At 35.8% G+C, this 22,197-nt stretch overlaps 3 protein-coding genes across 4 annotated transcripts; all 3 read right to left on the reverse strand.

Annotated features, from left to right (window-relative positions):
* LOC137709804 (ethylene-responsive transcription factor ERF114-like) lies at positions 1–2,556 on the reverse strand. The gene is made up of 2 exons (XM_068448788.1): positions 2,293–2,556; positions 1–615 (listed from the first exon to the last, which is right to left on the reverse strand). The coding sequence occupies exons 1-2, from the start codon at positions 2,438–2,440 to the stop codon at positions 119–121; spliced, it is 645 nt and encodes a 214-aa protein (XP_068304889.1). The 5' UTR covers positions 2,441–2,556; the 3' UTR covers positions 1–118.
* An 8,302-nt stretch (positions 2,557–10,858) lies between these two features.
* On the reverse strand, positions 10,859–13,318 carry LOC137711593 (ethylene-responsive transcription factor ERF113-like). Its single transcript, XM_068450849.1, has 2 exons — positions 12,625–13,318; positions 10,859–11,739 (listed from the first exon to the last, which is right to left on the reverse strand). The coding sequence occupies exons 1-2, from the start codon at positions 12,824–12,826 to the stop codon at positions 11,132–11,134; spliced, it is 810 nt and encodes a 269-aa protein (XP_068306950.1). The 5' UTR covers positions 12,827–13,318; the 3' UTR covers positions 10,859–11,131.
* Positions 13,319–15,021: 1,703 nt separating this feature from the next.
* On the reverse strand, positions 15,022–21,059 carry LOC137709911 (protein BONZAI 1-like). 2 transcript variants are annotated; one of them, XM_068448891.1, is made up of 16 exons: positions 20,663–21,059; positions 20,128–20,175; positions 19,551–19,699; positions 19,399–19,447; positions 19,015–19,071; positions 18,343–18,531; positions 18,084–18,218; positions 17,726–17,787; positions 17,497–17,599; positions 17,297–17,411; positions 16,912–16,988; positions 16,693–16,830; positions 16,439–16,603; positions 16,170–16,283; positions 15,961–16,057; positions 15,022–15,881 (listed from the first exon to the last, which is right to left on the reverse strand). In XM_068448891.1, exons 1-16 carry the CDS (start codon positions 20,810–20,812, stop codon positions 15,787–15,789), a joined length of 1,743 nt encoding a protein of 580 aa, XP_068304992.1. In that variant the 5' UTR covers positions 20,813–21,059; the 3' UTR covers positions 15,022–15,786. The 2 variants fall into 2 exon arrangements, with proteins under 2 accessions (XP_068304992.1, XP_068304993.1); XM_068448892.1 differs by having other exon boundaries at positions 19,551–19,738; positions 20,663–20,738.
* Between the last annotated feature and the right edge of the window lie 1,138 nt (positions 21,060–22,197).

Consider the following 22,197-nt stretch of genomic DNA (forward strand, 5'->3'; position numbering starts at 1 on the left):
ACCAAAAAAGGGAAAGAAAAACACATATATGCATCAAAATTATATGAGGCTTTTACTCTCCTTAATCGATCGTTCAATCTGATCTCCTACCGTTCCCATAGCTATTAATTCACTCTTATCATCTTGAGTGACTGCTGTCAAAGTCTTTCCTACACTTATGAGGAGGGCCCGAACTTGAACTTGAAAAAGAAGAACCGAACTGCATCGAAAAGCTTGGGAGCTCTGCCGCTACTTGAGATGGCATGGAGGACGACGACAACAAGGATGTAGAGGATGTGACATTATTATATTGTGTACAATCGAAAGCACTGGAAGAAGTTGGTCGAGTAATATTAGGATGAGGAGGATTAATGTTCAAGCTGTCATGTTGATCAGTAGTTATTAATGTGAGGCAACCTGACTCAGAGCTCCCTTGAACTCTCTCGGGGAAGTTTAGCTTAGCTTTGTTTCCTTTGAACTTGAGTGCTGCTTTATCATAAGCTAGTGCTGCAGCCTCAGCTGTGTCAAAAGTGCCCAGCCACACTCGGGCTGCCTTCACCGGGTCACGAATCTCAGCAGCCCACTTTCCCCATGGTCTCCGCCTCACTCCTCTGTAATGTTGTCTCCTCAGATTTCCTTCACACAAACATATATATTAATTTCTCAAAAATATCAAACCTGAAGAAGATTCATTTCATACATAAGCGGAGACGGTACTTAAGTTTGAGTAATGCTAGAAGGATCGTGCTAGTTGAACATAGTCAATACTCACTCCTTCTTAGATTCAATTCCTATCCGTGGTGCTCAATTGTTATTTGACACATTATGACATTTCACTTTTTGTTTGAAAATATGATCCCTCTAACATTAGCTCAGAACTTGTACTTTACTAATTAAGACAGGTTTATGAAAAAAAATTGACGATGAAGATGATTATCACAAAATTCTAATATGCACCTGTTTGGGCTCAAAATAATATTTTGGGCTGAGCTTAGAGTCGTTCTCAGTCCAGTAACATTTATCTAGAATCTTGTCATGAGCCGTCCAGTCAAGGTTGGCCGAAACCTATCACGGAGAGGATTGGTTTAGATAAGGGTGAGGTAGTCGAACCCTAGTGCAATAAGGAGTCTTAAAGCTGAGGATGCTTAGAATTAGGGGATGAATCTGGTTCGTTAAGAAGCTTGGTTCAAAGTCCTATAGGGGTTAGGATTGGCAGAAACCTGATCATATTAGGTTGAGGAGTTCTAATCCAAATGAATCTTTAGTTCGGCCAAAAGGGGGTTCGCTGTTATAAATAGAAAGGGGAGTGCATCATTCAAGACCCTTACAAATCAACACAAAAATTGCCCCATGCAAAGCTTCTCAACAACCCTGAGATTTTTTCCTCTCCCTCTTTCTTCTCGCCAACACATCTTCAGTTTGGATAAATAGCACTGTGAAGGCAACCGGTGACATCTTCAGTTTGGACAGACAGCACTGGAGCCGTAGAATCAACCGACCAAGGAGCACCTTCAGTTTGGATAGAGAGCACTGCTTCGAGACCAATTGGTTATTTATCCAAGTCTCGATCAACAAGGATTTCCGAGTCCTTGTTGGTAGAGGTCATCTCACCAGCCTTCTCAGGGAAGTGAGGTGTTACCAGGTTACTACATTTGGCACATTGAAAGCCGAATTTGAAATTGAACTTCGCAAAACTAGCAGCCTTGTCTTCATGCTCTAGAAGCCAAAGGCCGAGACGTGTTCCTTTCTCGGCCACAGTCACAAGATCAAGAAGTCATCAGTGCGCCCAACGCCATATCAACATATTTTACTCTCCGGCCAAACTCGGCCGACGAGTTGGCACGCCCCGCAAACAACCTAATGACGTAGTTAGCTCATTAATTACTCGGCATGCGCGTCACGTAGGCTTGGTAGTTTTTAGGGTCAACAGCACCACTTGGGTATTTATCTCTTCTAATATATGTATAAAGTTCAAATCAGGAAAAAATGAATAAATAAGTTGAAGTATTATACTAGAGAAAGGAATGCTAGAGTGATAATCTATAACTATATAAAGATAATGATTTCTGCACAACCTCTTCATCCAATCTCAATGCCAGAAATAAAGAGTGAGCAGTAGGACAAAATAGGGACGCCACAATCCACATAACTAAAAGGTGGAAGAAAACCATATGATTAGTTATACAGAAGCTCCCTAAATCCCTTATGAGGGAGATCAAGTAGTTCTGCTGGAAATATACCAAAAAGTTATTTTTTTCACAGAGAACCAAAAAGAAGATTAATTCATTGTTGATAATATATAAAATATAATACCTGGATCTCGAAGTAGTACCGGTTGAGATTGAGTCTCTGTAGGGCTGGACTGTGAGGTGATTAATGGATTTATTCCTTGCACTTGGTCAAGTGGGTTATTAGTTTGGTCAATATTTTTTCCGATCACCTGAGCTAGAGCTGAAACCATGGCAGAAGTGTCTTGCTGAGATCGAGTCGAGTAAACAGGAAAGATTTGATCCTCCTCTTTCTCCTCCGATTCAATCGAAGCCAGTGGCCTCTTCCCATGTTTTCGATCCACTTTGTGAATCTAGATATTAATATTTTGACGTTATATATATATGAGTCAGAATCGAGAGGGACACCAACAACTGATTCAAATTCGTTCTAGCTTTACGGCGTACATTAAAAGTAGACAGTAGATTAAGGAAAGAAAAGAACGAGATGAGAGGAGAACAATGAGAGGAGGAGGAAGATAGGTGGGAGATAGGGTTTGCTACAGAAACATCTAGACTTTATACATATTTCGTTATCGTGGTGTGAACGTTTGAAGAATCCATTAGTCCTCCAACATTAATGATTCCTTGTATATGTATATTTGAATTTAGTTGAGTTCAATATTTATTGTTCTTTATTCCTTTACACCGCATTCCTATACAAATATATGCAAATTTGTCAAGTTGGACGTTGGAAGTCAAACCCTTACTCAAATGCGATGCTAGTTTAGGTCTGATTTCGTATGGATCGGATTGGAAACAAAGTTTTCAATTTCGGTTTCAAAATTTTGAAATTGGAACGGATTGGATAGGATCACAATCTCAAGTTCAGAATTTTTCAGAATCCGAGTAATCTTGAAAATTTCGGAACATAATTTGGAAATGTCATACATTTGCTAGCCAATCGGTTAAATGATAATGTGTGAATTGTGGGTCCCACATTTTTACTTATGTTTAATAGAAAAACAATGAACAAAAGGTATCCAAAACTAACAATAAAATATAAAATTGGATTACAAAACGCATATTTTGAGTATATAACTTTAAAAAGTCAGAATACTTCGATTTTTTTTTTTTTGGTCAGAATCAGTTCGAAACACTTTGAATATATTCCAATGCCCGTGAAGATACCACTAGTAATGAAGCTGTTCTCCTCCCCTAAATCAGTTAATTTCAGGGGGTTAGAAATATAGAGTGTAGAGGAAAATTCCAGTTTCTAACAGTAAAGGCCTACTAGTTAGAGGTGGATATAGAGCAAATGTGAGGAAGGCAGAAGCTTCACCCACAAAACGCGCGGGGCAGATGGAAATGCATTTCAATTTTCATTCCAATTTTTCAGAAAATATTGAATTTGAAATTTTGGAAATTTTGGTTTCCAAATTCGAAAGTTTTACTTTCAAAATCGAAAACACTATTCCATCTTACACCACTATGCTAGTCATTCAATTGTAATAATCTTAATCCTAATCTAAACAACATATATATGGGATGGGAAGGACATGAGTTTAAAGTACTAAGCTTAGTTTGCTTAACAACTCCGAGTTTGGATTACAATCAAACAAGAGTTACGTACCGTCTTTTTCAACATGTTTATTTGTTGGAATTAAAACTGAAATTATACTAATTAGAAATATATCATGATGATTATAAGTTTTATATAAATGTTTTTTTTTACAAACAATATTATCTACACTGAGGGGGAGAGAGGTGGGCTTAGTCTTACAATGGACTAGCAATAATGTGGTTCAAATTAGTTTTTGGCGAGAATCGAACCTAAGACCTCTCACTTACAAGTGAAGAGGAAATATCACTAGACCGTAGTACTAAGTGACTATATATATATATATATATAATAAAAATAAAAAATAATAAAAAGAACTTTAAAATTAAGCTTAACTTAAGAAAAGAAAAAAAACGCTCACCTAGCAACTTGGCTGACTTTAATTGATCTTTTAGGCCATTTTCAGTCATGAGGGCCAAATGTAGTTTGGGGTTACATTTTAGCCATCTAATATATTATTATTTAATTATGCAACATGAACTATATTTTTATCATTTCTACCTCACACCACTACCACCATCAGATCTCACATAATCAAATGCCAACATTACCACCACCAGATCTCACACAATCAAACACCACCAAATCTCACCCAACTCAACACTACAATGACACCAAACACTACCACCAAATTACGTTGTCTAACCCTTCCTTGCTCGTCCTTAGATGAGAGAGAGAGAGAGAGAGAGAGAGAGAGAAGAGAAGGATAATCAAAATGCGAAAAGAGAGACAATAATAAAAGCAAGTGGAGCCCACAAAACATGTAGCCCTAGGTTATTGGGCTTGCTATGTTTGGCAAGCGTGATGGTCATTTGGCTCAGTGATAAAGGATTTAATCCGATGTTGACTAGGATTTAGCTCTTTTATTGGAAATGGATTTTGAGAGATTTCAGGCTAAATGAATGGCCTTAGGATTGAAATCCTTTTTAATTACCAAGTCAGTTTTTTTCTTTCTGAAGTAATCGGTTTTGGAATGCTTTTCTTTGAAATATAAATAATATTAAGGACATACATGTGCCTTTAAAGTTTTTATGCTTTCTGACTTCTCGTGTTTACTAATTCTATCTTTTGATGCAACTACTAAACAAGCCCTAACACAATTAATCATTCTCACAATACAACATAAAAATTTTGTTTTAAAAGCACAACGATATCAAAGCAGCCCTAACACATACAATCATGTTGCACCCCGAGTACAATTCATAATCCATGACAATATTTAAAGCATTTTAGTTTTTTTTTTCTTGCTTTAAATAATGTTTGTCGTTTTCCATTTTTGTCAAACCCTCAATTCTAGCGAGTAAGTTTATTATTTGTGGATATTCTCAACTTCAACAAAAATTTGATTTTTCATGAGATATTGGTTCTAGCTATCAATAATTAATGTTCTTAAATTGACATATTCTAAACTTGACCAGAAAGAGAAGTAATTTGCTTTAGCCTACACGAAAGAGATCAAAGAGTATTATGATCCTCTCTCGTGTAACCAATAATATATCTACGATCCTCATGAGCTCAAAGTTTGCTCCTTATTAGTGATGACATCGACAGGATCAGCTCGACCTCGAACTCAAACACCCTTCCAGCCTAGCGTCACAAGATGAATCTGTTTGCTATTTGGTGTTTCTATTTCATGTAAATCTTTTTTTTTTTCTTGAAAGTAACAGTGTTAGCTGGAACTCGGAAACCTTCCAACCTGGCGTGGAAACTTGCTTCGTTATAAATTTGGCGTACTTGTTTAACTCCAACATGGGAGATGTAAATTTGTATCTCATTCATTTTTGCTCTTGGTTTACGTAATTGCCTTCTTATTTTCTCTTCAACTTGCAGGGCCCACCTTCTAAAGATGCAAATATAGATATAAATTTACATGTACCCGTCAAGATGAATATTTGCATCCCATAAAAATTGCTCATTTGAGAGCTTTCAGGCTAATAAGAAATGCAAAATGCTCATTAAAAGTCATTTGAATATGCTCCCTGAGCAAAGTATCTTGGTTGTTTCATTTATGTAAATTGATACATAACAATAAATATTACCGTGTCTATTTATTTACCTTTTGGACAATGATCATGTCCCTCTATGGAGAACTTGCTTGTTCTCACATTTACGATTAACGAGCCTTTACCATCCGAACATCATAAATGAAACCATTCAAGCTTTTTATCATCAATTAAAGATTATATCTACAAAAAAAAATAAAATAAAATAAAAAATTCATTCAATTTGTAGATCGTTTAGTTATCCATACATGTTAAACTAATCAACAGTTTTAGCTTAGCATCCTCATGATGAACCGTCCATTGGTTTTATGCATATGAATGATTAAAAGATCTCCAAATCGAATAATTTTTTAATAATGATTGTGTTCCTCCCCCCCCCCCCCCACCACTTACAATTAACATTATTGTCCGAACATATGGAGACTAAATTTACAGACAAAATTTTGTAAACTAAATGACATGGAAGTTGATGATTGGATTATTACTTCAAACTTGATAAATGTGCTCATTTCTATTGGTGACACATCAGTTAGTTTGTAAATTTTGTTTACAAATTTAGTCTCCCTAGCATTACTCTTCTCTTTATCATCATTTGAAGATCATATATGAAAAAATCATTCAATTTGGAGATCATTTAGTCATGCATACGTGTTAAACCAATCAACAATTTTGGTAACGAGTAGCGTCCTTATGATGAACCGTCCATTTGTTTTATGCGTATAAATGACAAAATTAAAGATCCCCAAATTAAATAACCTTTCACATATATGATCTTTAGGTGATGATAAAGAGAATGAGCAGTTCCACTTATAATGTTCGGATAATAAAAGTTTGTTAATCGTAAGTGGGTGAACAAATAAATCCCTCTATGGGGGACACAAGCATTATCCTTGTTTTTGGGCTGCTATGGCTTTGTTGGCGTTGATACACAACGATTTGTAAACTCTTTTAAAATTATTCAAACTCTTTTCAGCTAAATTAGGCTTTTCTAACTAGAATATTAGGGTATCGAATCGTGTGATTTCACGAAGTGAGTCTCCATAAGCTCAAATATATATATATATATACACACACACACACGTAATTTGAAATAATTAAATCCATGATTGCGTGTATATATATATATACACACACACGTAATTTGAAATAATTAAATCCATGATCGCGTATATATATATATATATATATATATATATATACAACTTTCCGAAGCATACCTCCCATGGAATTTTTGTGAAAATACTTTTCCAGAATTAAGAAATTAGAAAGCAAAAGAAAACAAAATAACAGAAGGACAAATAAACAAGCTATAGTTGAGCTCAAAAACGACTAGCTAGAGCCGAAAAGATTGACAAATGGAGGAGACAGAGAATCGTAAAAGAGAAGCCGTCCAAAGGAGCCACACGAAGTAGGACCTTAAGTCATAACTACAAAAATTATTTAACGGATTGATCAAATCAATTTAGCCGTGAGTGGGACTGAGTCAATTCAGCCGATTTTCGATGGTTCTATTTTGTATTTTACTTTTGAGCAAGGGAAACTATATAATAAAGTCACTGCATGCATAATTGCAGATATATATTTATACATATTATATGGGAATAATCCCAAGCATCATTTTTCTACCCCACCATTTTTTACATATGTTTTTGTGAGGGTCACATAGTAATATATTTCAACGAATCAAATCGTAAATTTTTTAGGTCTTTTCTCAAAAATTATGTTTATCAAAAATCACCAAAGTCTAAAACCATACATGTTGAATTAAGGGTTTAAAATTTCTTTATAGAACCGTATTCGTCTATTTTCTTCACTACAAATAAATTTTTAATGACTTTGGATTTATCTAATTTTCTATAAGGATGATTTATGAACGACGTTCTAGATAATACATGATTCAGATCATTAAAATACATTACGGAGTAAGTTCCACAAAAAATCGTGTGTCAAAAATTATGTAAAATAAGTGCTACCATGCACGGTTCTTCCATATATATATATAGTTAAAGAGAGTACTACTTTTGTGTTTTGTTCGTCCATGGATTATGCATTTTTAGGTAGCTGTAGTACAAACTAACTGCAACTTCTACTTATCTGCATGAACGAATATATACTCGCTCCAAGGTACCCACCGAAAGAATAAACTGGTCAAGGAAAAAAATAGAAGAAAGTGGTCAAAATATTTTATCAAATTTCAATAAAATATGAGATGTAATGCATATCACTTCAATTCTATGGGATTTAATTACATATATAATTTTATTTAATAGTAGAAGATGATATTTGACTTTGTAACATCTTTCAACATTAGAAAAAGTGTACCTCAACATAACTTCTAGATAGATATTATTGTTGTACATGTTTAACCATTTTATTAATACATATATATATATATATATATATAAAATATTGCGAGGAAAAATATTTTACCTAGTTGTAAAATCACGATTGTATGTAGAAACCAAGAAGTAATAGATAAGTGAGTGACCAGTGTGATGCGAGTAGAAAACGACTTAGCTAGAGGATGAAGATAATTGAAAGTTAGAATTTCTTAGTTTTGAAACAATATACCTCTCAAATGTTGAAGGTGAATACCTTTTATATAGTTAAGTGTATAAATTAAACATAAATTGTGTTGAGAAAGAATCCCACATTGATAGGATGAGAGACCTTACATGGGCTTATAAGAGGTCGGGCTATTCACTATATTGCCAATTGGTTTTATGGTGGAACCTCAACTTTCTGCATGGTATCAGAGCAAGTTGTCCCACGTGTGAAGTCTAACGGCTACACGTGCTCCACGTGACCCTATTGTGTTATCTATGTGTTAGGCTTGAAACATGTGCTCCACGTGACCCTGTTGTGTTGTCTATGTGTAATGCTTAAAAATTCGCCACATGTGAAGGGCGTGTTGAGAATGAGTCTCACATTGATGGGAGAAGGGATCTTGCATGGGCTTATAAGCATGTGACCCTGTTGTGTTGTCCACGTGTTAGGCTTGAAAATTCGCCACACGTGAGAGGCATGTTGAGAATGAGTCCCACATTAATGGGAGAAGGGACCTTGCATAGGCTTATAAGAGGTTGGGCTACTTCCCATATTGATAATTGGTTTTACGGTGGAACCTCAACTTTCTTCAGTGTTACGTGTGATATATTACAAATAATTTGACTTTTTTTTCATTCACTAAATGTCACTCTTGCTATATTTTCTATACCATATTTGTCTCATCTCTTTAGTAAACATGGAATATATTTGTATTAACAGATCTTATCTCTATTAGAGAAATAATACAAACGTAGTATAAAACTTATGATAAATGTACTATTACTCTTTTAATTAACTGGTCAAACGGTTAATGTAATACTATGGTATAGTGGTATTCCTCTTCACATGTAAGTGAGAGGTCTTGGGTTCGATTCTCACCAAAAGTGAATTTGAACCACATTATTACTAGCCCAGTGTAAGGCTTAACTCAATCATCACCCCTTAATGTAGATAATATTGTTTGTTCAAAAAAAAAAAAAAAAACGTAACCTATATAAACTATATGATATTGAGAAGCCAAAAATATAAAAATAATTATTTGCTTTGAATGCTCTATTTAATTGTTAGCAAACATGGTGTTCTTCTTTTTTTGTGGATATATGTAGCAGTTTGGACGATGGTATCAAGTTTTTTCCTCCTTCTAGGTGAACGGTGAAAAGCCTAATCAACTTAACCCCTCCCACTTGATATACAAGGGGCTTCGATGGTTCGGGAGATATCGTACGGAATTATAAACAAATACATATTAATTATTGGAGTTGATTATTGACAAAAGAGGGAGAGACTCTTTAATTGGTGTATATGTTACTTTTCCACTATACTCTTCGAGTTCCTTACTTTTAAACCCCTTTTTTGGGTGCCAGGGTTTCTTTCTTACCACATTTAAATTGCATGCAACGTGTGCGGTTCAAATTAAATTAACGGTCCTTTTTCCTTGTCAATTCCTTCCCCCTTTAAACGAAAACAACGTTTAGTTTATTGTTTCCATTTTTGTGTACGAATTAGTGTAAAAAGAATCATGAGCCTTGGAGAATGTATGAGCGGATGTCCCTTCCTCGTATATGTATGGCATCTTATGGTTAAATTTGGCCGTGGTTCTGGTTTCCGCTATCTTGGTCTCTTTATGGCACCGGTAATTCATGTCTATGACATATCTTTTTGTGTTCTTTCTAGTTTGTCAATGAAATTTCTTTTCAAATATTTGCATGACCGACCAATTATCTGTGAACTTTGGTGCTTTGTTATTTGATGTTATTTGATCAGTCCGAATATTTTAATTTGACCGACTTTTATTAATGAAAATGGGAAACTTTAACGAAAAGCTTCCGGTACTGTTCATTTTAACGAAAAACTACATTTTCACACTAAAAAGTTCATTCTAGTACTATTCACTTTACTCTTTATTTTGTCATTATTGTTAAAACTCAAAGTTTTCAAGCCATTTTCATTAGTTTTCCTATGAAATTGCTCCTGATATTTTTACCCAAAAATAAAAGAGAGTAATAAGCCTTGACAAATGCAGAAAAGAGGTTCGTAGTTCATAAATTAATTTTTCATAAACCCCAAACATAATCCTACTCAAGGACCTCTAGAAATATAATTAGCATGCATCTGGAACGTGTCACATATAAAGGCCGGCGGCGGCAATTGACTGTGAGAAATCATATGATATGAGATCAAATATATTTAGGCTGACTCACGATGTGTCACACATAGCCAAATTCGATGATCACTAATTAGTCGACACTATACCAATTTGGCTAAATTCATATTTACAAGTATGTGATGTAAATTAATTCATGCCTTCAACTGTAATCTCATCATCATATATATAGGGGTGTGTGTGTGTGTATATATAATTGTTATTCCATTTCAAAATTTTCATTTTGCATTCCAAATTTTCTCTTTTTAGAAAGAAAAATACATTTGTGAAAAATATAGAATGAGATTTTTGGAATGCCAATAACACTTCCCAGATATATATATATATATATGCGCGCGCGCGTATGTATCAATCTCAAAAGTAATTCATTTTCATTAGACTATTATTTGACATATGTAAGCTGCTGAAAATCTCGTCAAACAAACTAAAAGCAATCATCAATTAACAAAACAGTTTGATCACCTTCTTAAAACTTTGTCGACAAAAGAGCGTCTAATTCAAGAAACAAAAATACACCACAAACATGAAGGAAATAGTATCATTATTCTCCCACGATCGATCTCCCGGGAACTTGAACTTGGATGTGTACCGTCCCCTTGAAGTACTGCTGTCAAGGTCGACGGTTCCTATTCCTAGGGGGAGGATTTGAACTCGAAGAAGAAGAGGAACCGAACGCCGGCATAGAATAGCTTAAGGGATGTTGTTGATCTTCTTGTTGATGAGATGGTAAGAAAGGTAACAAAGATGATGAAGTAGTTTCTGAAGTCTGGAAAGCAAATCCTTCTCTTTCACTAAGAGTAGTTGGTAAATCATCATAATTTACACACTCGTTACCACTCAGAAAATATGGTGCATATTGATCATGAGGAGTAGCAACATTATTAGGGAATGCCTGCAGTTGATATTGATGATCAGGAAGAGGCTGGTGGTGGTCCGTAATACTTTGAGATGCCCCAGCTGGCAAGTTTTGTTCAGTACTAGTTGTAGTGAGGTAACCTAATTCAGTAATTCTTCCCTGAACTCTTTCGGGAAAGTTGAGCTTAGCTTTGCTTCCTTTAAACCTGAGAGCTGCTTCATCATAAGCAAGCGCTGCGGCCTCTGCGGTTTCAAAGGTGCCGAGCCACACTCGAGCGGCCTTCTTCGGGTCACGAATCTCAGATGCCCACTTTCCCCATGGTCTCTGCCTCACTCCTCTATAGTGCCTTCTCCTCACATTCCCTTCACAAATTAATAATGTTATGTAGTTTCCCAAGTTGATCTAAACAGTATCTTATGTATATTGAAACACAATAAATGATATATAGATATGATATTCAGCGCTCAATTCATCTAACTAAGGGGATGGTGATTAAAAAATGGGTCCATATATAAGGGGTAACATATATATATATTTATATATACACACTAATTTGCATATTGATATGTATTGTTAATTGTAAATCAAATATGTGCACTTTAACTAATCATCTTTATTTGGTAGAATAGCTACATAGAGAAAACAATTGTAGCTATGAAACAAAGTAGCAAAGTAGTTGTTATTATGATGAGAAAAAGAGTGTAACAATATATACAATCTACACAAATGAGCTACAGCAGACATGCATTAAAAACATTAGGGCCAAAATACAGAGGGCAAACTTCAGTTTTTTTTTTTTTTTTAATTTTTACTATTATTAGGAGAGGGGAGATAGTTCGAAACTATTACAATAATTTAGGGGAGGAGGAGTTTTGAACCGGGAATGCATAGGTAGAAACCCAACCCCCGATTTAAGCTGCTATTACTGCATCCGTGCTGCTTTTGCAGATAAAAACATTAACCTCATTAAAAACATGCATCTACAATTTGAAGATGGAAACGGAACAATATAGAGGATTTCAATAGGGCACCTGTTGAGAATAAGATCACTACACAACTTCATGTTCATGCTTACTTTTACAGGTAAAAAACTGTCACAGCGTATAAACTGAAACTGGATCGATGTCATATGAATATTTAATTCTACACACCGGAACTAAATCAATTAAAAATTGGAAATTAATAAAGAATATTTAAGTACTAGCAATAATACTCATGGTCAATAGTATGACTGATCAATATTAAACCTTGATCTTGAGCCTGTTGAGGAGATTGACCATCATGAAATTCCATGGCGCTGGACTGGGGCGTGATCAGTGGCGGCTCCGTCGGCTCTTGAACAGCCGGGGTCTGGCTGTTATTGCTTCCAAGAACTTGAGCTAGAGCTGAGACCATGGCAGACATCTCATGTTGAGATCGAGCAGATGAGCAAAACGGATCGAAGATCATTTGATGATCCTCCTCTTTCTTCTCTGATTCATCACCAGGAAAGGACCTCTTCCCATGCTTGCGATCCACCTTATGACCTTGTTAAAACCCGTTGAAAATTTGCAAAAGATATATATTCTTGTGCCAAATCATCAAGCAAACATGCACCACAAATATTGTTCACTAGATGGCAATTAATTAACTATCTTATTTTGCTTCATTATATAAATATGAATCAAGATCCGCAGTTGAGCAGTTTGCTTCCTCTTCTGCATCCAAGTTCGGATCCTCCTTTTGCGTTAAATGAAATTACTGTACAGTATCAAGAGAGGTAGACACTGAGGGAGGACAATAGCAAAGAGGAGGAGGAGGAAGAAGAGAAGATGGAGAAATGCTAGGGCTTGATACAGTCATATATAATATATATCTTTCCCAGCCTATCTCCTCGCCTAGTTGGTGTAAAATTTTGGGTGCTGAACTGAAAAGGAAATGGTCCAACTTTAACGCCCTCTATTCCATCCTCTCTATTGCTTTTTGAACTAGACGCGTTTACTTTTGAGAACAATGACTGCGGATGTTTATCACATTACTTTTCCATTTTTAAATTTATCATTATTCTTCTAAATTAATAAATTAAATTGTTAATTTTATTTTTCTTTGACAAATACTCGATGGTTTTCTTCTTTTTTTTTTTTTTTTTTTTTTGAATAGATCGACATTTTTACACTAAGAGAAGGGCGAGTTCGGCAAAATCACACAATGGCAACCTAATTTGATATCGAATTTACCGTCCACGAGATTCAAACCTAAAATCTCTCACTTCCAAGTGAAGAGAAATACCACCAGACCATAATACTGAGTGGTGACAAATACTCAATGTTAATAGTTCATGGATGTCATGGTGGAGCCATCAGAAAGGGAAATGGTTTGATCATTCATGTGCTTATCCAAAGAAGAAAAAAGGGGGTAGAATTCACATATGTCAAATCATGCATCATGCATGAATGGTAAACTACGGTTAATGCTACACTTATCGTATATTTATATTATCCTTTAATAGATGTAAGACCCATTAATATATGTGAGTCTCATCTTTGTTTTAGTAAAATATTAGCTTGTATAGCATGCATTTTCATGCACAATATTATAGTAAGTTTTCTTATTTGAAATAGGACAAATCATGAATTCGAGATGTTAGAAAATACGGAAAAACTAAAATTGATGTGAAATCAACTACTAAATAATTGTACTGTGAGATTTACATACATTTTGATTCTATATAAGTTAGGGAACGAAATGGTAAACATGTCAATAAATATGGCCTACATCCATAAACATAACAATAAAAAATCTTGAATTGGGCCTTGTAATTATTAGACTAAAGGGTTATTGGGCTATAAGTTAATATAATAAAAATAAAAACAGATGTATTATTAAATTCCGGTTTGGTTCGATCCGGATTGGTTTTAGTGTCATGAAATCGTGAACCAAAGTGGATTGAACTGGTCCTTTTTTATTTCGGTTCAGTTTTTTTAATTTTATAATCAACTTGATTTTTTTTACATTTTTTTTAGCTTTAGTTCGGTCCAGTTTTTCGGTTTGACAATTTTTATGCCCTAACCCTAATTATACGTATGTATTCATAAATTGTTATCGTGGAATGTAGTTATTAAATTGAACTGCGGCAGTTACCTTAGCAGGCATCACGCAGCCTAGCTAAGCACGAAGTGTACTTTGTAGCATCTTTAATTACCAACCTTGATTATATTTTCTGCAGAACTAACCGTTGCCTCAAGTCTTTAGTACTGAAGTGGATAAGTGAGAGGTGGGTGGGTTTAATTTGATTAAGAGCTCGTTTAAGACTGCTTTTGTTAGAAATCACTTGTATTAGAACACGTTTTATTTTAGGTAACATCTAGGTGCTAGCACTTGCAAATGCTTCTTAAAAGGCCGCTTCAGAAATGCTTTTTCTAAAAGCACTTTTATGACCCAAAACACATATTTTTCTATGAGACGTAGTAGAAGCGTTTTAATCATGTACAAAGTAGTCTCAAACAGGCGTTAAAGGCCAGCCACTTTTTGGACATAAATTTGTCCGAGCGAAGAGCCTGCAAAATAATTCGTTTATGTAAACAGGCCCAAGAATCCATGGCCTATCCGTGGACTTTTCGCCGGAGAAAACAATTGAAAGGGTTCCATTTGTTTCAAAACAATCATATCCAAGAGAGAACCCGATGTGCATTCAAACTGGTTTAAAAATACTTTTAAAATGACTGAAAGCACATTCAGAGAAAATATTTTTGAATTCCAAAACCACTTCAAGTGCTTCTTAAAAGAAGCACCAAGTATGTGCTTATTCTAAGACGCACTTCAAGTACTTTTCCAAGATTCACTTGCGTTTTTACTAAAAATTGATTCCAAAAACGTTTTCACTACAAGTGCTTTCAATCATTCTAAATACACTTCCAAACGAGCCCTACATCTTGTACTTTCATTCATCATTCATGTTTAAGTTCATAAAGCAATATAATTTTGCAACAGGGCAAACAAAATTCAGAAACGAAAAATCAGGGGGGAACAAGAAAGAAAGAAAAGCAAAAGATTAACCACTTCCAAAAGATGAAAATACTTGTATGACTATTCTGAAACTGTTCTTCGCACCCTTCTCCCAATGGTTGGTTTCGAAAGATAACCCGTTGCCTTCTCCACGCTTAGCGCATCCGATTGTAGAACGCTAGCCTGGTAAAGAGAGCTGCAGGAACTTAAGTTGTCAGTCTCACAAAGGCCGCGAGGGCTGTGCAGCTGCGGTCATCCCAAGTCTCGGATGTGATAATGCAACATAAAATTGTTCCTCAATACAATTGCATTAGGATTTCCATGCAGCCAACGAGTAAGGAAGGAAAACAAAAGACATTCAGGCTCGTATTGGACGAGGATCAAGAAGAGAATATCAATCTGCATATGTACAGTTCTTTACATGATCATAAAATTGGTTTGACATCTCTCGATCGCATGTAAGTCAGAAATTGAGCCGGTAGTTCTGCTAAGAGTGCCTGAACAACAGAAATTTCTCCACCTGGTGGTGAAAGGGGGAGTTACTGCCTACTAATTAAAGTTGGTAAGCGGATATGTTAAAAGCATATGGAAAGGCTTACTTTGTACATCTCGGAATGGAACAAACTGTACTATATCACGTGAAGCCACACGTCCAGTAGAACTTTCAAGTCTCTCGCCCTTGTCAGCATCCAAAATCTTCAAAACGAAAAAGCGGAGATATTTAGTTTCACAGCATTCGGGCTTTTAAAAAAAATATGACTGTTCCAAGAACGATATCCAGCATTAAAAACAAAAGGGAATGAAATACCTCCATTTCTTTGAAGTCAGCTCCTCCAACTCCGACAATTAGGATTGACAATGGCAGGTCAGAAGCTTTCACAAGGGCATCTTTGGTTTCTTGGAGATCTGTCACCACTCCATCCTACGGCAGTAAAATTTTAGAACAAAGTTCCGGTCGAAACTAAAGAAACTGGAAAATGTTGGAGTACACTAAAACAACTTGAGAGATATTGCGTGCAAGTACTAAAAGAACTTCAGGGATGCATTGGACCGCCCATCCAAACCCATTATGCTTACCGTGATTATTAACAAAACAAAGTATTTTCGTCCACCATTTGCAAGAGACTGGCTGGCATTAAATGCAGCATTGGTAATTACGGGTCCAAAAAGAGTTGGTCCTGCAAGAGAAACATTTTGGAGGGCACTTGCATATGCCATCATAATTCCTTGGATTCCTTCAACCTGAAAGAAATAGATTCACATAATCCTTAAGATAGAGAAACCAGCTACAAAGTTTAACAGAAGTAAGTTCTGGTCATAAAGTATTCCACCTCACAGTGATGACTACTCCCGTTCAAGTTGAAACAATGGGAAACTGGACCGTCAATTGGTCTGGCTCCAAATCCCCAGGCAGGAAAGCGCTTGTCTGAATCATAAAACTGTAAAACCTCCACAACGTCGATGATTGCCTGGAAAACAATGTCACAATCATATGGATCCAAAGAAAGGAATAATTGCAAAGATCAAAATTCAAGGGATCTAATTCTCACTCTCTGGTATGCATTTGGGCGTCCTGTAGGATCTATATAATGCAAAGAATCAGGCAGGCGAGGATTTCCATTTGAAGCTGATAAACAAGGAATATGAGTGAATTTGATAAGACAATTTAACATGTGTTAAAGGAGCCACAGTGATCAAGTTTGCATTTATAAGAGGGCAACAGTAAGAAAAGTTTAAAGCAATAAGCTAGAATAACAATGATCACAGTACAAGTATGGTGCCACAACACTTTTCTTTAGCAGACAACTGGAGCCACGCAACTGCACTTGCTGATTTGCAAGGCTCAACTTCTAGTGACAATCACTTCTATCATGATATATGCATTTGCAGCAAAGGAATTATGATGTACAGTAATGTTTATGAGTAGGTAAGCACCTGTAAAATCAACAGCAACCATGAAGTTCAACTCACAGCCCCCAGCCAAGTAATCAAGGAAGGTGTGCTGGACGGTCTCGGTAAACTTGTCCACAAATAGTTGGCTCTTCAGTACCTGCAATGAAGTCAGAGAACTTATAAATTAAGAGAAATTGGGATGGAAATCCACTTAGTAATATATTGCCATACTATAACATTACCTTGTTGTGGAAATCATGCCCAACAGCAGTTGGTAAAAATAAATGCTCTCCTTGTCTGCTATCATGAAGCTTTTCCAAGTCTGCCAGTGATTTCTGAACTTTTCTGTATATTCAACGGAAGTATAGTACTGTAAGGAGGAGAAAAGGAAAACAAAGCCAGCAAAAAACAGTTGCTCATCTACTCCATAGGAATTAGGCAACTAGAAGGAAGAAATAGATATCTATTTACCCAATCAAGTCATGCTTGCCATTGTTATTGAAATTAAAACACTCCATTATCAATGGGCTGTCCTGCAGATTAACGAAAAATATTAAAATGAGAAAACTATTACAAGCAACAGGGGAAGTACAATATCTCAAGCTATCAATAAACAGATGATGAAGCATTGCTTCTCATCCGCAAAGGCCCACATAAATCTTGAACAGCCAAATCTGCATGTTTCACTACATGGTTATTAATGTCAGCAAAATTTTTTAGTGACAGCAGCCAAATGGACAAGTTGCTAAAGAAATAAAGCAGATTCTAGCAAACCTGACCTCCACTAATTCACACATATTCTAGCAGCTAAAAAGAAACTTGTTAATACCTTGCTTCCAACTTGTTGAATATTTAAATATACTGGTTTCCACAAGGGTTTGAGATCGTTTTTTATAACTTCTGTTTTGCAAATTGGAATTGTGATCCCACTCTCTGCAACTTTTGAGATTACCAAAAAGGGGTCCTGAAAGACAAATATGAACGTGTCAAAACACAAACCATTTTCCATTTGGCCAAGCATGCATAACTAGTAATGCTCATCAAAGTAGATAACCAAAGGGAAAGAATAATAACTCAGAAGCCCCTACACTTTTTGAGAAGAGATCCTTGTATTCCAAATCTGAACACCTTAAACTCATCTCTATCGCTGTCTTTGAGCTAAAAGATTCCTCAGCATGCACAATGAGTTTTCCACAGTCTCGATGAGGATTTGGTCTGCCCAACTCTTCTCTATATTCAAGATTGAGGGTTAATAACCTGTCTGATTTAGAAATTATCTGCACAAATAGAAAGGCGAATTAACAGGTAAAAGAATCAGATGCCAGAGCTTAAGGTAGTCCTTCAATAAATAATTCCAGTAGTTTATCTTGGTAACCAGATACACTAGAAAGGTGAACTAAATTACTTCTCAGATTAGAGATATTAATTAATTGTTCATCAAATGTATGTGTGTATGTATATCTGGTGTTGTGTGTGACATGTCTGAGAGGTGAGGATTAGGTCAAGCAAGCCAAAACTAGCAGACTCTTATCTTTGACTTGTTAGTTCCAATGGGTCAACCTGGATTCAACCTTTAACTTTATGGTTCATGTTTAGGCTTGCCCTTTTTCACAGACCACAAAACCAGCCACTTAGTAGCTAGGAGTTGGTTGGGTTCAAGCAGGTTTTGCACATATTGGTCAACTTTGACAAGTTCAGATAGAATATCATAGAGATTCAGTAGTTCAACGATTCCACAGAGAATGGTCGCTAAGTCACACCTCAGACAATACGCAGGTTGCCTCGCCAAGAAATTGTTGCTCCTCTAGCTTAAGCATCTGCACAAGTAACACCATCCATTATGAACCAGTTATGCTTGCAAGCACTTGAACAAGAGTGCGATGCAGCAAATCTTTGTGTTAATACATATACTATGAAGCTACCCCTACCAATGTGTCCACCTAGAAATATGAGCAAACCAAAACAAAGTGGATCCAGAAATATGAGCAGCAAACAAATTCTATGACCTGGCTTTTAGCGGAATGAGAAAATAACCATATTTTCTTGCCTCTTGCATAGAGAGTTTTAAGAGGATAAATGGATAGTCAAGTAGCTTAAGAAAAGGAATAACTTTACATATAGGCACAGCATCGTAAATTTTGTACCTTCACTTCTGAATTATGAAACTGAGTGTCAATGTCATACACACGAAACCTGTTATGGAGATAAAGTCACCCACCATTAAATCATTGCACATAATTGTGGGACCAAAAACATGTTTTTTTTAATTAAAGCGGAGATAAAAGCTTAAACTTACACGAGAGTCTGCACAACCTCAAAATGATAAGTGATATTTTGTTTTGTGATCCATTTTGGATTTAATGAGTTTAGAACTACTTCAGTGCGACCAAGCTCTGAAAGTCCTCCATCTCTTCCTTTTGTATAGATAACCACCATCGGATCACTCTATAGAAAATAAAATTCATGAATAACAGACTGACATTCCTGAAACAAAGGAAAGATTTACACAACTAAAATATCTAGCATGAGAGCAAAATATAGATAAAGAAATATCTAGCTACAAGGAGCGTGACATTCAAAAAGGACCACCATTACTATCATGCAATACAAGAAAACTGAGCTTTAACTTAATGCTGAAAGTAGCTACAGCACCAGTCAAAAGAAGAATTCAGGTTTTAAATAACAATATGATTAAGTAAATAGCAAAAATAGAGGTTCATTTAAGCATAACGCATGTTGTAAAACACGAGAAAATCAGAATAAGAGTACGGGGCAAGCAACGGGGACCATACAAACATCAATGATCAAGACTCCTATGAATTTAACAGTGGAAATGCAAGTAATGGCTACTCATATTCATTAGAGTGACAAACCTTGGAAAGAACGTCCCGATCACGCAAGTCTACAGCAGCAAGTGATATCTGCATTCGAATTGTTGAGAATATTCAGTATATCAGATGCAAACACTGAGAGACCCCAAATTGGGAGCAAATTCATTACTTAACAAAAAACAAGCCACAAAATTCAATAAAAATCGTAAAACCTAGCTTCGGCTGCAGTAGAATTCATTGAACGACATTACATTTCAAATTATTTCGATTGTGAATCCAAGTGAACAATCCAGATTTTTCATGAACATCCGATTCTTGAGCACCAATTTTGCAAATTCTCACTAATTCAAGCTCTTTCTTACTGTTCTTGACTACATTGGCGTGTATAACAACAGTAGCCATCAGATTTAACACAACTCAAAAATCCAAAATCCAAACTGCTACTTCCTAATTTCTAATTACTTGCTACTAATTGCTAATTACTTGCTACTAATTGCTAATTACTAGTTACTAATTACTTAACAGCTACAAATTTGGCTCAAAAGATTCAAGAGAAGCAGACAGAGAGCGAAGTAACCTCGATCTGAGAGAAGAGGCCGTTGTAGCCGCGAGACCTGAGGAAGAGATCGACGGCGTCGTTCGGTGCGTCGTAGGGATTGGCATGAGAGGCGGCGGTGCCGCCCACCGCCGACATGGCGCCGGCGTCGTTAGAAAAGCAGTTGCCCATCCCAAAAGACTCCAAAAAGCTCAACCCCCTCCTCCGCCAGTCAACTTCTTCGCCCTCCGTCAGCTCTGCCACTAACTTCCTTTGTATTTTTCCTCCTTTTATATTTCCGGAAAAACCGAAATCGAAATTAAAATTCAAACTCTCGAAAAATCTTTGCTACCAACTTTTTTAACTATTATTCTATTCATTCATAGGATTGGGCCCACATTTTGTTCGGTCGATAATTTAGAGAAGGAAAAATGAATAAACGCGTTTTTGCTTTAGAAATTAGAATAAATGCGAATTAGTTGAATAAACCGCGTTTTTCTGCTGTTTTTTATGACGAAAAAACCGAAAACTAGCAATAATCAATGACTATGAATTCCTTTTACCAAAAAAAAAGACTATGAATTCCTTAAAAAATAGTCTCGCCTGAGTTTATGGTTTTTTGAACAAAAGAAAAGAAAATGTTGTCCTTTTCTTCTTCATTGGAGTGGACTAGTCTTTGCTCTTCAATCCACATGGAAGTTGATATCAACTTTCTCAAACCTAAAATTTAGCCTGTGACAATAAAAACGTGTGACATATTGACGTGACATGATATATAAAGTTACCAAAATTATAATACGTTTCATTTTTTTTTTCTTTTAAAAAAGAAACTAGTCAGTAGCTTAGTCATAGTAGTTCACTTTTTCGTGGATTGAAATGACTCATTGAGGAATTCAACCTCCCCTTTGCCATCATCGTACGATATAGCAGGTCCACAAATCAAACTCAAGACGTGCCATGTGAAATATTGACCTAAAATTTATCATTATCCACTTAGTCAGCCCGTAGTGGTTGAAATATGGAGTTTATTATTGTGTCTTTTATTTTTACACTGATGATTGAATTATAATTCTGATCGCGCATTAATCACACCTAATTTTGCCAAAACACAAAAAATTCAAAAGTGTAAGTTGAACGGTGTGTCATGATACAAAGTTTTTAACTTCTCTCTAAATTAGAGTAATTGGCACATATTTTTGTTTTATGTGGTGTCACAAATTATTAACGATATGTTAACAATTTGAGAGTGGAGAATTCGAACTTGAGACTCGTTCAAGTATTGAGAAGAACATGGCAATCTGTGAACTAAGACCTAATTGGCAATTATTCACTTAGTAATTTTAACAATTTCGTTTTCTCATTTTCTATTCCTTCACTTATTTTTAGCATCTTATTCATCTTCATTTTTAAGCAAAAATCAACCGAATGCGAAAATTACTTACGACAACTTTGAAAGATAGGAAAACCAAAAACTGAAAAAAAGTTGAAGTCACGGAGAAGTCACGTAAGTGACAGGCTTGCAGCCTATTCACCGCCAACAGTTGTGGCTAGGAAACAGCTACGACCCTCCAGAATCC

Source organism: Pyrus communis, chromosome 12, assembly GCF_963583255.1.
Source record: "Pyrus communis chromosome 12, drPyrComm1.1, whole genome shotgun sequence".
Classification (NCBI taxonomy): Eukaryota; Viridiplantae; Streptophyta; class Magnoliopsida; order Rosales; family Rosaceae; genus Pyrus; species Pyrus communis.

What these genes read in the sequence shown, in the direction of transcription:
- LOC137711593 (XM_068450849.1), bottom strand. Translation starts at nt 12,826, where the DNA reads ATGATCTTCGATCCGTTTTGCTCATCTGCTCGATCTCAACATGAGATG. An exon ending in TCAACAGGCTCAAGATCAAG is followed by an intron (nt 11,740 to 12,624) that starts GTTTAATATTGA and finishes TAATTTGTGAAG; the next exon opens with GGAATGTGAGGAGAAGGCAC.
- LOC137709911 (XM_068448891.1), bottom strand. Translation starts at nt 20,812, where the DNA reads ATGGGCAACTGCTTTTCTAACGACGCCGGCGCCATGTCGGCGGTGGGC. An exon ending in GCCTCTTCTCTCAGATCGAG is followed by an intron (nt 20,176 to 20,662) that starts GTTACTTCGCTC and finishes ATTCGAATGCAG; the next exon opens with ATATCACTTGCTGCTGTAGA. An exon ending in GGTTGCTGTTGATTTTACAG is followed by an intron (nt 16,989 to 17,296) that starts GTGCTTACCTAC and finishes CTTGTTTATCAG; the next exon opens with CTTCAAATGGAAATCCTCGC.
- LOC137709804 (XM_068448788.1), bottom strand. Translation starts at nt 2,440, where the DNA reads ATGGTTTCAGCTCTAGCTCAGGTGATCGGAAAAAATATTGACCAAACT. An exon ending in GGTACTACTTCGAGATCCAG is followed by an intron (nt 616 to 2,292) that starts GTATTATATTTT and finishes GTTTGTGTGAAG; the next exon opens with GAAATCTGAGGAGACAACAT.